Consider the following 13,684-nt stretch of genomic DNA (forward strand, 5'->3'; position numbering starts at 1 on the left):
TTTTTACTATTTTCTGAAGTTGCTCACTATTTTGCAAGGTGAAAGAATATTCTACTAATTTTAAAAAGAATTTGTATATTTTCTCTACTTGATGCTCAGTTCTTCTTGTCCCTGTTTTCTGACTGGTATTAAAAATGGAGCACCAAACTTTCCTTTCCTTTGTCACTTGTCTTTCATTACATTGAGGGATGACTTGTTGCCAAATGTCTTCATATAGCAGTGTGATCAGTATGGAATCTGATGGATGAAAATCAGGACCTGAACAGTAAACTGGGATGCTAGTGATTTTATTGTAAATGAATTCTCAGTTATTAAGATGTTGCTGGTGCAGTTCTTGTAAGAGAACTATTTTTATAAACTTATCTTTAACGTTGAGCAAATCTAATAAACTTGGGCTTCCAGCTGGGTTACAGGTATCAAGTGTAACCAACATTTCGATGACAGACGTTCTTCAGGGATGATACCAGGATATGACTAGACTGGTGGTATTTATACCCCTGTAGTCTGTCCCTCCTGATTGGTTAGTCCTCATCCAATCAGGTTTCCGCTCTCCATCTTGTTTACAATTGAATTCCAGTTCTTACTTAGAGTGAGACCATCATCTTTGTTAAAATTCTTTTCTGTAGTTTTAATTCAATGGCTTCCTTTACCAAAAGCTGCCATTACAGCACAGTAGTTGGAATGATTGCCAGGATCCTAAAGAAATACTGGATTAATACCGTCCAGAAACCCGTAAGGAAGCTCAAGTCCCAGCTTATGCGGGTCAAGATGACCTGGGACTTGGGTCAGCTGGTGTTTACAGGATTTCCTGTGAATGTGGAGCAGTGTATATCAGCCAGACAGAACGCACAATAGGAACACGCATCAAGGAGCACAGGAGGTGCATCTGCTTGGGTTACTCAGAGAAATCGGAGGTAGCAGAACGCTGCATTTGCAATGGCCATAGGATTGATTTCGACAGCACAAAACTCCTGTGCTGCGTCAATAGCTTTGGGGCCGCCTGAAAGAGGAAGCCATTGAAATAAAACTAGAGGAAAAGAATTTTTACAAAGACGATGATCTCACTCTAGGTAAGAACTGGAATTCGATTGTAAACGAGGTAGGAGAGTGAAAACCTAACTGAATGAGGGCTGACCAATCAGAAGGGACAGACTATGGGGATATAAATACCACTGGTCAAGACATACCCAGGTATCATCCCTGAAGAAGATGGCAGAGTCTGTCATCGAAATATCAGTTATAATTGATACCTGTAACTGGCTGGAAGCCCAAGAAGTGTTTATTCATCATATATGCCGGGAAAATAGTAGATAGTTTTTCATTGAGAAAATTTGTTAATTGTGTAATGTTTGTTTTTTTTTGTATTACCACATATTATCAAGTATTACCATGTTATAAATTGTCTTTACATGTATTTATTTCTAATAAATGAAAAGAATCATAATTGTTTTTGTTTCATTCACAGGAGAGAGGGTGATGGGTAAGGGCAGTGATTTGTACCGACTGTGTAAAGATATTGACAGCTCTTTAAAAGGTTTGACAGCGTTTTTTTTGTTTTGATTGTAACTTTAAATTGTATTTTCACTCCATACTAAAGTGAGTACACACAGTAAATCATGGACAGAATTAAACTTGAATTATGTATGTGCTTTTCAATGCTAGGGTCCAGTCTGACTTTCCCAATGTCATGCTGATAATGAATTTACTCTGAAATCATTTAGATGGCTTCACTAGGTTTTTGAAATGTTCTTTGTTTATGTTTCCACAATTGTAATTTGCAAATGGCTACTTTAGATATCACTCACAGTAAGTCTATAGATAGACTTCCAAATAACTGAGGGGTGCTAATTAAACTAAAATTGACAAGGAAAATATAACGTGTGGAGGAAACACTTGATATGTGCTGTGCTGCCTACTTAAGCAAATGAAAAGAAGTTTCTTTTTGTAGTTTAAGTGCTTGTATTTGTGTATCTATTGAGGCCAAGATTGAAATTCGATGCTTATTGAATGGCATTCCATTTTTCCCCTTCTTTTGGTGGATTCTTGCAGTTCATTCCTTATTGAACTATCTATCTTTGTTTTTTGTTTAAGATTCATGCATTTGGACTGGTCTGTCTTTACCAGAAGACATATTTGCCCTGTTATTAATATCTTCCCCTCGCTATATGTTTTTGAAAAACAGGGTAACTCATTCACCATAGTTGTGCACTAGTATTCTCTAGTGATCTGGATAATTCTTTGAATGGAGTCCCCTTCCCATTTGAGGAGGGCAGGAATGTGGTTGTGAGCTCCATCAGTGAGGACCCCTACAGTTTTATGCTTAAAGGTCCCTATGAAATGCGCAGAATCATTTCTTGCTGATGGTGCTTTTTTTATCCCATGTTCAATGGTTCAATTTAGTATCAGAGAATTTATACATATACAACGTGAAATTCTGACTCTCTGCAGACATCCTTGAAACAGAAGAGAAAACCCCTAAGAATGAATGACAGAAAAATTTAAGAACCCCAAGCCCCCTAGCCCCTCCCACACACAAGATGCAGCGAGCAGTGTCAACCCTCCCCTCACTTATTCCTGCATAAAGCATCAGCATTCCCACCACCACCATGCAGGCAACAAAGAGAGACCATGTACTTCCAAAACTAACTGTTCACTCCAACATTTTGACATCCTACAGTTTCTCTCTCTCTCTCTCTCTCTCTCTCACACTAACAAGGGAGAGACAGATATCATTTCTTCCACAGCGAGAGGTGAGACAAATAGTTGTGGTTTCATATCACAGTCAATCTGAAGCATTTTTTATTTTGAGTTTCCCAACTCGAGAAATGACAGCAAACTCTCACTCACCATCGAGAGAGAGAGAGAGAGTGATTGATCATGAAGTACAGAGCGCTGTCTTCAATGTTCTGGTTCCCTCTTTGCTTAACTTTGTGACACTGTTGAGGGTTTGTGTCCACGGGGCCACACAAGGCCACACCCCAGAGGCATCTGACTTCAGGCCAAACCTGGACATATCGAAAACTCCACCGACTGGCGACTTCCAAAAATGGTAATGCACCTCCATGCAGAACAGCATCTAACCTTCATTTAATTCCTAACTGATAATAGCTCATTTTAATATGCCAAAATGTGTGCTTTACACTGATCTGCTTGTGAAAATCTTAATCATCAAGTGACAATACCAGCCTCTTTGCATGTATATTATTGTAATTCTTAGGATAATTTCCGAACAATCTGATAATGTGAAATCATTCCTTGAGTTTGGTGCAAGGTTGCCTTGCATGTTTTTTCTCTGGATTTAATTTGAGCTGAGGTCCCATTAACCAGTTTTGTAATTACAGTTATGGGAACTTATAATGGAAAAAACAAAAATGAAGACAGGAAAAGGTTTTGTCCTATTTACTCCCAAGAACTCACAGCTTCAGGGACCTTGGTTCAATCCTGATCGGAGGCTGTCTGTTGAATTTGCATGTTCTCCCTGTATGGAACTGCATGGGTTTATACCAGGTGCTGCATTGTTCTCCTGTATCAAGGCCTGTGAATACTGTATATCAGTTTTCAAAGATGCATATACTTGTAATTTTTTTTCCTGTCTTTATCCTAGCCATTATTTCGATCAATTCTTGTAACTGCAACAAGGTTTCATTCTCCTCTTTTGTGAACAGTCAGATTCTTTTCCTTGGTTCATGTGCTCTTTGTTTATATATATAGTATCTACACATTTTATGGGTTTTTATCATTCCTCCATTATTTCCTATTTAGGCTTTCTATCACACTTGAACATTTTCTGTTGTTTTAAGCTCTTGGTATAGTGTAAACTTGGCTTATTATAACTTCTCTTGCCTCTATATACTTTGTCAAGGAAGGGGCTCGAGATTTGATAGTCATACACTTTGTGGGAATATTTTTACCATTAATCCCTTGAATTTCCTTTCTGAAGATCTCCCAACAGCCTCCCTTAAAGTGGCTGTTTCCTATTCTCTTCTCTGTTATGTCTATTAAAATTGGCCTGACACTATGTAGGACCTATTTTATCTGTCCTTTCAATAGCTCTTCCAAATCTAACTGACTTATCACTATGAAAATAAATCCTCATTTTGATGCACCTTCCAACTGCCTAGCTTAGACCATAAGAAATAGGAGCAGAATTAGGCCATTCAGCCCATCGAGTCTGCTCCACCATTCCATCATGGCTGATTCCAGATCCCATTCAACCCCATACACCTGCCTTCTGGCCATATCCTTTGATGCCCTGACCGATGATCAACTTCCACCCTAAATACACCCATGGACTTGACCTCCACCGCAATCTGTAACAGAGCATTCCACAGATTCACCACTCTCTAGCTAAAAAAAATTCTTCTTTACTTCTGTTCTAAAAGTTCACCCTCCCCCCCGCCCCCAATTTTGAGCTTTGCCCTCTAGTTCTGGATACCCCCGCCACAGGAAACATCCTCTCCACATCCACCTTATCTAGTCCTTTCAACATTCAGTAGGTTTCAATGAGATTCCCCCGCATTCTTCTAAATTCCAGTGAGTACAGGCCCAAAACTGCCAAACACTCCTCATATGTTAACCCCTTCATTCCTGGAATCATCCTGGTGAACCTCCTCTGGACTGTCTCCAATGACAACACATTCTTTCTGCGATATGGAGCCCAAAACTGTCGACAATACTCCAAGTGCAGTCTGACTAGTGTCTTATACAGCGTCAGCATTATCTCCGTGCTTTTATATTCTATTCCCATTGAAATAAATGTCAACATTGCATTTGCCTTTTTTTTTTACCACAAACTCAACCTGTAAATTAACCTTCTGGGAGTCTTGCACAAGGACTGCTAAGTCCCTCTGCGCCTCTGATGTTTGAACCTTCTCTCTATTTAGATAATAGTCTACACTATTGTTTCTTCTACCAAAATTCATTATCATACGTTTCCCAACACTGTATTCCATCTGTCACTTTTTTGCCCATTCTTCCAGTTTGTTTAAGTCCTGCTGCAATCGCATTGCTTCCTCAGTACTACCTACCCCTCCACCTATCTTCATGTCATCCGCAAAATTTGCCACAAAGCCATCAATTCCATTATCCAAATCATTGACAAGCAATCCGTAAAGTAGCGGTCCCAATACTGACCCCTAGTCATTGGAGGCCAACCTGAAAAGGTCCCCTTTATTCCCACTCGCTGACTCCTGCCTGTCAGCCATTCCTCGATCCATGCTAATATCTCTTCTGTAAAACCATAGGATTTTATCTTGTTAAGCAGCCTTATGTGTGGCGACTCATCAAATGCCTTCTGAAATCCAAGTAAATGACATCCTTTGTGCTTTCTCTGTCCACCCTGCTTGTTGCTTCCTGGAATTAAGTGCTTCTTGAAAAATCATGACAATTGCTTTCATTATCTCTTCTGCAACCTCTCTCAGGACTCTGGGATGTAGTCCATCTGGTCCAGGTGACTTATCCACCTTAAGACCTTTGAGTTTGCTGAGCACTTTTCCTTTGTAATAGCAATGGCACTCACTCCTCTCCCTGACACTCACGGACCTCTGGCACACTGCTAGTGTTTTCCTACAGTGAAAGCTGATGCAAAGTACCCATTAAATTCTGATGCTGTTTAAAAACTGTTTGACAATAGTGACCTGTCTCAATTAAATGGCTGTCATAGTCCGGTCCATGAAATCCATACTCCGGTTCACGGTCTGGTCCATTGACCCTTGCTCCAGGTTTTCCTTTCTACCCTGTTTCTGTCCTTGTTGAGCTAATTGAGGCAGCTGATGCTAATTGGGGCTGGCTGCATAAATACCTTCAGAGACCAGGGCGTGGCTGCTGGATTGTTCTTGTCCTTACTCCTTGTATCCCTTCCCCTGCCTTCTGTTTCCTCGCCTGAAGCCCTGCCTTGTCTTGCCAGTAACTCTTGCCTCGCCTCAAGTTCTGTCTCGCCTTGCATTGCCTGAAGCCCTGCCTTGTGTTGCTAGTAACTCTCGCCTCATCTGAAGTTCTCGTCTTGCCTTGCTTTGCCAGTGGCCTTGCCTTGCCTTGCTGTCTGGTCCTGGAGCCACTCTGTACCTAGCTCCTTTCCTGTCCCTTGCCTCTGCCCAGGTAAGCCAGGCTGTCTTGCCATTACCTAGGTTTGGTTCTGTCCCTTCCTGTCCCTCACCTCTGTCAGGTGGTGATCCGTGCCCTGCCCAGGAGGAGCCTGCCAAGCCTCGCCTCAAGTCTCCAGTCTCGAGTCTCCAGCCTCGCCTCAAGTCTCGAGTCTCCAGCCTCGCCTCAAGTCTCGAGTCTCCAGCCTCGCCTCAAGTCTCGAGTCTCCAGCCTCGCCTCAAGTCTCGAGTCTCCAGCCTCGCCTTAAGTCTCGAGTCTCCAGCCTCGCCTCAAGTCTCGAGTCTCCAGCCTCGCCTCGCCTCGAGTCTCCAGCCTCTTGCCAACCTCGCCTTGTCTCTTGCCTAGCCTCGAACTTCAAGCCTGTAGATTTCTGCCTCGTCCTTGCCTAGTTCTGGGGCCCAAGCCAGAGGCAAGACCCAGGTACTGGGTCCTTGTCCAGTCTCTGGCTCGGAGTCCAAGCCCGGGCTCCTAGCTCCCTTGTTCAGTCCTGTTCCAGGTTCCTAGTTTTCTTATCCATGTCCTTGCTGTCGCCCTGTCCCTAGTACTTCAGTGTCTGTGTCTTGCACTTGGGTCTGTTCCCAGCCACCGCCCTTATGACAATGGCATAGTGTCCCAAATAAACAAAGGGAATCCCAGCTATTTTCTCGATCAGTTTTTGTTCTTTAAGAGTTGTCTCAAATAAGTAGCTGCCCCAATTAACCAATGGCCTAATTAACTGAAATCCATGGTATACAGTATAAAATTATGAAAGGCATAGATATAGTAGATAATAGAGCATAAAGAGGGGAAAATTGAAAGTAAATTTGCAAAGTATGTTCTCTCACATAGTCTGAAACTCACTGCCAGAGAAGATACAATAACAATGTTTATAAACCATTTATACAAACACATACGCAGGCAGGGAATAAAGGGTTACAGACCACGTAAAGACAGATAGAACTGGGCTAATTTGGCATCATAGTTGGTGCAGACATAGTGAGCCAAGGGGCCTGTTTAATGTTTCTAACCTCAGGAGTTGATCAATTAAAAAGACTAATGTAATTAGTTAAAATGGAAATGTCATATTTTAACATGACACATAGAGATGTAAGTTCCATTGTTATTGTATTCCTGTGGTATGCTATGTAGTTTATTGTCAGCATATTAACAAAGCAAAAAAAAATCATACAGGTGTTTTCTTGTGCAGCTTTCTCTGACTCAGAAAATAAGCGCTGTTGCCTGCTGTAAGAGGTCATGGCTTCAGATTTTTATAACCTGAAAACCTGTACAGTACTGTCCTGAACAAGCACTGTATTGTCAGGAGTACCATCTTCAGAATTATTAAATGACCCCTATCTGTTTTCTCAAATGAGAGGCAAGGATGCTGCAGCGTAATTTTAAAATGAGCAAGGGAGTTTCAGCGAAGTTAAGTTGTGAAAATTGTCTGTAATGCTTAAGACATTAAAACAGATAAGCTATTTTTATTGGCAGTAATTCTTTTTGGGATATCTTTAGACTGTGAAAACTGTTCATATAAATTCTTGTTCTTTTTTTTCCAGTAATTGACAGCAATGCTCCTCTTAATGTACCACTTGGCCCTAAGAAATGGGTTGAGGACAATTACTGGGAACTTCAGCCAGTGCAGCAAACACAGACTGCTGAAGTTACAGAACAGTTTTATGGTAAGAGTTCCCTTGACTACAGCAATTTGAACTTGAACTTGGAACAATTGATTAAGATTTAAGTAGAAATTATTTTTTCAAACCGTTTATTTTGAATATGAATGATTCTTATTGCTACTCTTTTTTTAATACTTAGAACTTTTGAATGAATGCAGAAAGCTCAACAGTAAGGCTGCTGATGTCATTACAAAAACCAAAAGGACGCTAAGGAAAATGAATTAAGCAAACACCTATGGCAATAACAGCAGTTACTTCCAGAAACTTGAGCAATACTGAAACAGAGGCCACAGATTTATACTGACACATCACCTAAATCATTTCTTTATAATGAAGTCGTTACTGAAAGTAAAGGAAGGGCCTGATCCTTCTACTATAGGTTGTTTTCTGTATGCTTCTATACAGGTGGAATATATGCCACCCGAAGTTGTGAAAACAAAATCCTTTAACCAGTAAAGATGTATAACGTGCTGAATTGAACTGGGTTTTACCACCTCAATTCCAGCAGACAGATATGCCTGCTGGTCCATCTTTATGCCTTCTAAACGAACTCGTGCACTGTTAAATGTGCCTTCTTCAAAGCACTGACTACTGTAATACACTATACTTATGTAAGCATAGTTTATTAATTCAACTGAAATAAACTATTTATTCATACATATTTTGACCAAGTGAACAGTGATTTGTAGCTATTGGCTCTGGTGTTGTATTCCAAAATACTAATCCCACAGTGAGCAATACATTCACAAAAGATGCAATCTTAAGCTATTTAAATGCTTCCTGAAGAGTGCTACAGAGATCATATTCCACAATGCAACTGCAAATCATGGCTTACTGAAAATTCTGATTATAATCAGAAGACTGGACAGGTTTATGAGAGAGGCATACAGCGTTATCAGTTTGGTTAATGACCTTTCAGTAGAACTACCGTGTAAGGTGTTTTTTTTAATGTCACTGCGTAGTATAATTAAAATGGCTTCTTTGTTATGTTATAATTGAAAGGGCTTCTTTGTTATGTTAACTGCTAAGAAAGTCCTCCCGCTAGCAGTTTGTTTGGATCACGTTACTGATAAGAAAGGTGTTACAAACAAATTGGGATAGTTGTTATGCTTTTGGTGTGTCTGAAGATATTGTATGTGCGGCATCTTGGGGCAGAAGGCGGGAGAGAGAGATAGAGGATGGACCAGGTGCTGTGAGTCTGCTAACGGAGTTGGACTGCAAGCGGGGCGTTCGGCGAGGAGAGGAGACGGACTTGTGTGGAGCATCTGGTCGACCACCGTTGTTGGTCCCAGGCAGCCGGTCGAGGTGGTCCGAGGGGTCGCAGGGTGAAGAAGAAGGGTCCTGAGCTCCAACTGTTTGAGCACGAAGTGATTGAACTTTGATAAGTGTGGCGCCTTTTATTTTCCTTTTATATTTTATTCTCTATTAATTATATAGTTCCAGTAATATCTACAAACTGTAAATCATTTAATCGTATCTGGTGTATTGTCTGTTATTTGGGTGGGGTGGGGTACATCACACAGCATCCACATAAACTGATTACCCAGTCTGGCGGGGCCGAGGGCTGTTTCCCTAGACGACAGCGAGCCAAGAGACCCTGAGGCTTGGCTGGGGGGGGGGGGGGGGGCTACATGCGTATTATTAATATCGTATAAAATCAGATATAATGGATTTGTTTTGGTTCAACTTGTATCTGAAGTGATAAAGCTCTGATAGCTTCCAACTATCATGTTATCCCCAAAAAGCATAGCTTCTGCGTCTTTTCAACTTTCAAATTATGATTCTTGATCATTCTTGGGAGCTAACCGCAATTTGCCTGACCTGTGTGGTGAAACTTGCTAAGCTGTTGATGAGGTGCTTGACAAAATGGGTGAATGCCACTGCTTGGCTTTAAGTGTTAAATACAAGCTTCTAAAATTCAGTCTTTGAAAGCAGTAGAAATACGCATCAAAACAATTAGAAGGGCAAGCAATAGGCTAACCTTAATAGAAAGGGAATTTAAACTGCAGAATAAAGAACATGGACTTCGTATATCACAGAAAAAGGCTTTTCTGTCTACCTTATCCATGCTCATGCTGATGCCTGTGTGTAGTAATTAATCTACCAGTGCCTTTTATTTCCAAGTACCTGTCCAAATGCCTCTTAACTATAATTATAAAAGCAACTCGTACAAAATGCTGGAGGAACTCAGCAGGTTGAGACCCTTCATCAGAACTGAAACATCGTTCTCTCGACTTCACCTTCTTGAAGTTCACCATCAATTCCATAGTCTTACTGGTATTGAGTGCAAGATTGTGTTGCGACACCACTCAACCGCTTCTTCCTGCAAATTTTTCTTGGTTGCAAGATAACTGAGAGCTCTGAACTGGATTGTGCTGTTCAAAGCATGAACAGTGATGCTCAACATTTTATGCTTTGTGGCCTGACTAGGAATGAGTAAGCTATTACAGACCAAAGTGGTTTTATATTCATTAGGTAAAACATTGTTAATTCTACAGTCACTATCATCAGGAACTCAATGCTAAATTGATTATATTTCAGTTTATTAATGATGCAGCAGGTAATTAGAAGTAAATTGAAAAGGAAATCAAATGGAGTCTTTGACTGGACAATTCAAGTAATTGGCAAAAGAACTATTCTAGTGATCAACAATCCTTTCAAAGAGTAATTTAAAATTAACCTAGAACATTGTTTAAAAAAGTGGCAAAAGGCAATTCCAGAGACACTTTAAAAAGGGAACCTGTGAAATTCTTGATGACAAGAAATTAGGAGAGCCAGGTAGAAACAGCAAAGGTTTGAGACTAAACTGAGGAATTGCAAAAAGCCTAACACTGTGAATGGCTGTGATGCTTCACTTCCAGATGAACTCAACATCTTTTATGCAAGCTTTGAAATACAGTGTGAATCCCTGCAGCATCTGGTGACTTGTGATCTGTCTCAAGGGCTGATGTCAGAACATCTTTCAAGAGGGTAAACCCTCACAAGGCGTCAGGCCCCAGTAGCATACCTGCTAGGGCTCTGAAAACCTGTGCCAACCAACTGGCGGGAGAGTTCAAAGACATCTTCAATTTCTCACTGCTGCAGTCGGAGGTTCCCACCTGCTTCAAAAGGGCGACAATCATACCAGTGCCCAAGAAGAGCAGGGTGAGCTGCCTCAATGGCTATCACCCAGTTGCACTCACATCTGCTGTAATGAAGTGTTTTGAGAGATAGGTGATGACTGCTGCCTAAGTAAGGACCCGGACCCACTATAATTTGCTGACAATGGTTATATTTCATTAGGAGTTTGAGGAGACTTGGTATGTCACCAAAAACTCACAAATTTCTACAGATATACTCTGGAGAGTATTCTAACTGGTTGTATCACTGTCTGGTATGGAGGGGCCACAGCACTGGACCTGAAAAGTTTGCAGGAACTTGTAAACTCAGCCATTTCCACCATGGGCAGCAGCCTCCCCAGCATTGAGGAATCTTCAAAAGACAATGCCTGAAAAAAGCTGCATCCATCATTAAATTCTCCCCTCACCCAGGACATGCCCTCTTCTCATTGCTACCAGGAGCCTGAAGACACACACACATTTCAGGAACAGCTTCTTTCCCTCTGCTATCAGATTTCTGACTGGACAATGAACCCATGTACACTACTTCACTTTTTTTTTTCTTTTCTTGCTCTCCTTTTGCACATATACACAGTGGCATGCAAAAGTTTGGGTACCCCGGTCAAAATTTCTGTTACTGTGAATAATTAAGTGAGTAGAAGATCAACTGATCTCCAAAAGTCATAAAGTTAAAGATGAAACATTCTTTTCAACATTTTAAGCAAGATTAGTGTACTATTTTTGTTTTGTACAATTTTAGAGGGAGAAAAAGGAAAGGAGCACCCTGCAAAAGTTTGGGCACCCCAAGAGATTTGAGCTCTCAGATAACTTTTACCAAGGTCTCAGACCTTAATTAGCTTGTTAGGGCTATGGCTTGTTCATAGTCATTGTTAGGAAAGGCCAGGTGATGCAAATTTCAAAGCTTTATAAATACTCTGACTCCTGAAACCTTGTCCCAATAATCAGCAGCCATGGGCTCCTCTAAGCAGCTGCCTAGCACTCTGAAAATTAAAATAAATGATGCCCACAAAGCAGGAGAAGGCTATAAGAAGAAAGCAAAGCATTTTCAGGTAGCCGTTTCCTCAGTTCATAATGTAATTAAGAAATGGCAGTTAACAGGAACAGTGGAAGTCAAGTTAAGGTCTGGAAGACCAAGAAAACTTTCCGAGAGAACTGCTCGTAGGATTGCTAGAAAGACAAATCAAAACCCCCATTTGACTGCAAAAGACCTTCAGGGAGATTTAGCAGACTCTGGAGTGGTGGTGCAATGTTCTACTATGCAGCGACACCTGCACAGATATGACCTTCATGGAAGAGTCATCAGAAGAAAACCTTTCCTGCGCCCTCACCACAAAATTCAGCATCAGAAATTTGCAAAGGAACATCATTGCATTCTGGAAACAAGTCCTGTGGACTGATGAAATTAAAATAGAACTTTTTGGCCACAATAAGCAAAGGTATGTTTGGAGAAAAAAGGGTGCAGAATTTCATGAAAAGAACACCTCTCCACTGTTAAGCACGGGGGGTGGATCGATCATGCTTTGGGCTTGTGTTGCAGCCAGTGGCACGGGGAACATTTCAAGGTAGAGGAAGAATGAATTCAATTAAATACCAGCAAACATCACACTGTCTGTAAAAAAAAAAAGCTGAAGATGAAAAGAGGATGGCTTCTACAGCAGGATAATGATCCTAAACACACCTCAAAATCTACAATGAACAGCCTCAAGAGGTGCAAGCTGGAGATTTTGCCATGGCCATCACAGTCCCCTGACCTAAACATAATCGAAAATTTGTGCATAGTCCTCAAAAGGGCAGTGCATGCAAGATGGCCCAAGAATCTCACAGAACTAGAAGCCTTTTGCAAGGAAGAATGGGTGAAAATCCCCCAAACAAGAATTGAAAGAATCTTAGCTGGCTGCAGAAAGTGTTTACAAGCTGTGATACTTGCCAAAGGGGGTGTTACTAAGTACTGAACATGCAGGGTGCCCAAACTTTTGCTTCAGGCCCTTTTTCTTTTTTGTTATTTTGAAACTGTAAAAGATGGAAATAAAAATGTAATCTTGCTTAAAAAAGAAATATGTTATCTTTAACTTTATGCCTTTTGGAAATCAGGTAATCTTTTACTTGCTTAGCTATTCACAGGAACAGAAATTTTGACCAGAGGTGCCCAAACTTTTGCATGCCACTGTATGTGAGAAAGAATGTATATTTTAATTATGTATTTCACTGTACTTCTGCCGCAAAATAGCATATTTCACGACATTGCCAGTAATATTAAACCTGATTCTGAAGCCAGCGTGAGGAGTTGACTAGCCTGACCATGTACCTTCAAGTCTGCAGTATTTGCAATATTAATAAGTACTATATACCAGAGTATCGGGAAATGACGGTTGTTTGGTCCACTGAGGCCAAATCCCAAAAATGAGGAGCTGCAAGCCTGAAAATTCTCTTTTTATTGCGGTAAAGATGGGGCTTCAAATGTGCTATAAGAGAGCAAAGGAACTTGCATTATATCTTTACAACTCTCATGTGCCATACTCCTGTGATGCTTCAAGAACTCTCCAGTTTCAATACTGTCCCGGGATACCTTCACCTTAAAGAGCATTCAGGAAGGTGGACCCTGAAGCGGGACCAATCCAGGACTTTCCGATCGAGGCACACTGCGGCCAGTAATCTGAAGCTGCTTCGGACCCTGAATCAGAAACTGCACGAGGTGCCAATGACAACTGGCGCATTAGAGTGGATTTAGCTTGCCCGGATAACCCGAGTCCTGATAAAAGCGTCCCGATGAATTCTTGCGTCTGGTCGCTCAGCGGCCTCTCTCCT

At 41.2% G+C, this 13,684-nt stretch overlaps 1 protein-coding gene across 2 annotated transcripts in view; it reads left to right on the forward strand.

Annotated features, from left to right (window-relative positions):
* The window catches only part of lrrc61 (leucine rich repeat containing 61), a 31,302-nt gene extending 22,883 nt beyond the window's left edge, over positions 1 to 8,419 (forward strand). Inside the window, exons 7-9 of one of the 2 annotated variants that reach the window (XR_011889612.1) lie at positions 1,466 to 1,534; positions 3,342 to 3,507; positions 7,641 to 7,719. Coding sequence is in view for 1 of the 2 variants with exons in the window: in XM_072282241.1 (XP_072138342.1) it covers positions 1,466 to 1,534; positions 7,641 to 7,763; positions 7,900 to 7,985 (278 nt within the window). In the remaining variant the exon portion in view is untranslated. Of the gene's footprint in view, positions 1 to 1,465; positions 1,535 to 3,341; positions 3,508 to 7,640; positions 7,764 to 7,899 lie in introns of those variants that run through there. The other variant, XM_072282241.1, reaches the window with a different exon arrangement.
* Positions 8,420 to 13,684: the final 5,265 nt, after the last annotated feature.

Source organism: Mobula birostris, chromosome 18, assembly GCF_030028105.1.
Source record: "Mobula birostris isolate sMobBir1 chromosome 18, sMobBir1.hap1, whole genome shotgun sequence".
Lineage (NCBI taxonomy): Eukaryota > Metazoa > Chordata > Chondrichthyes > Myliobatiformes > Myliobatidae > Mobula > Mobula birostris.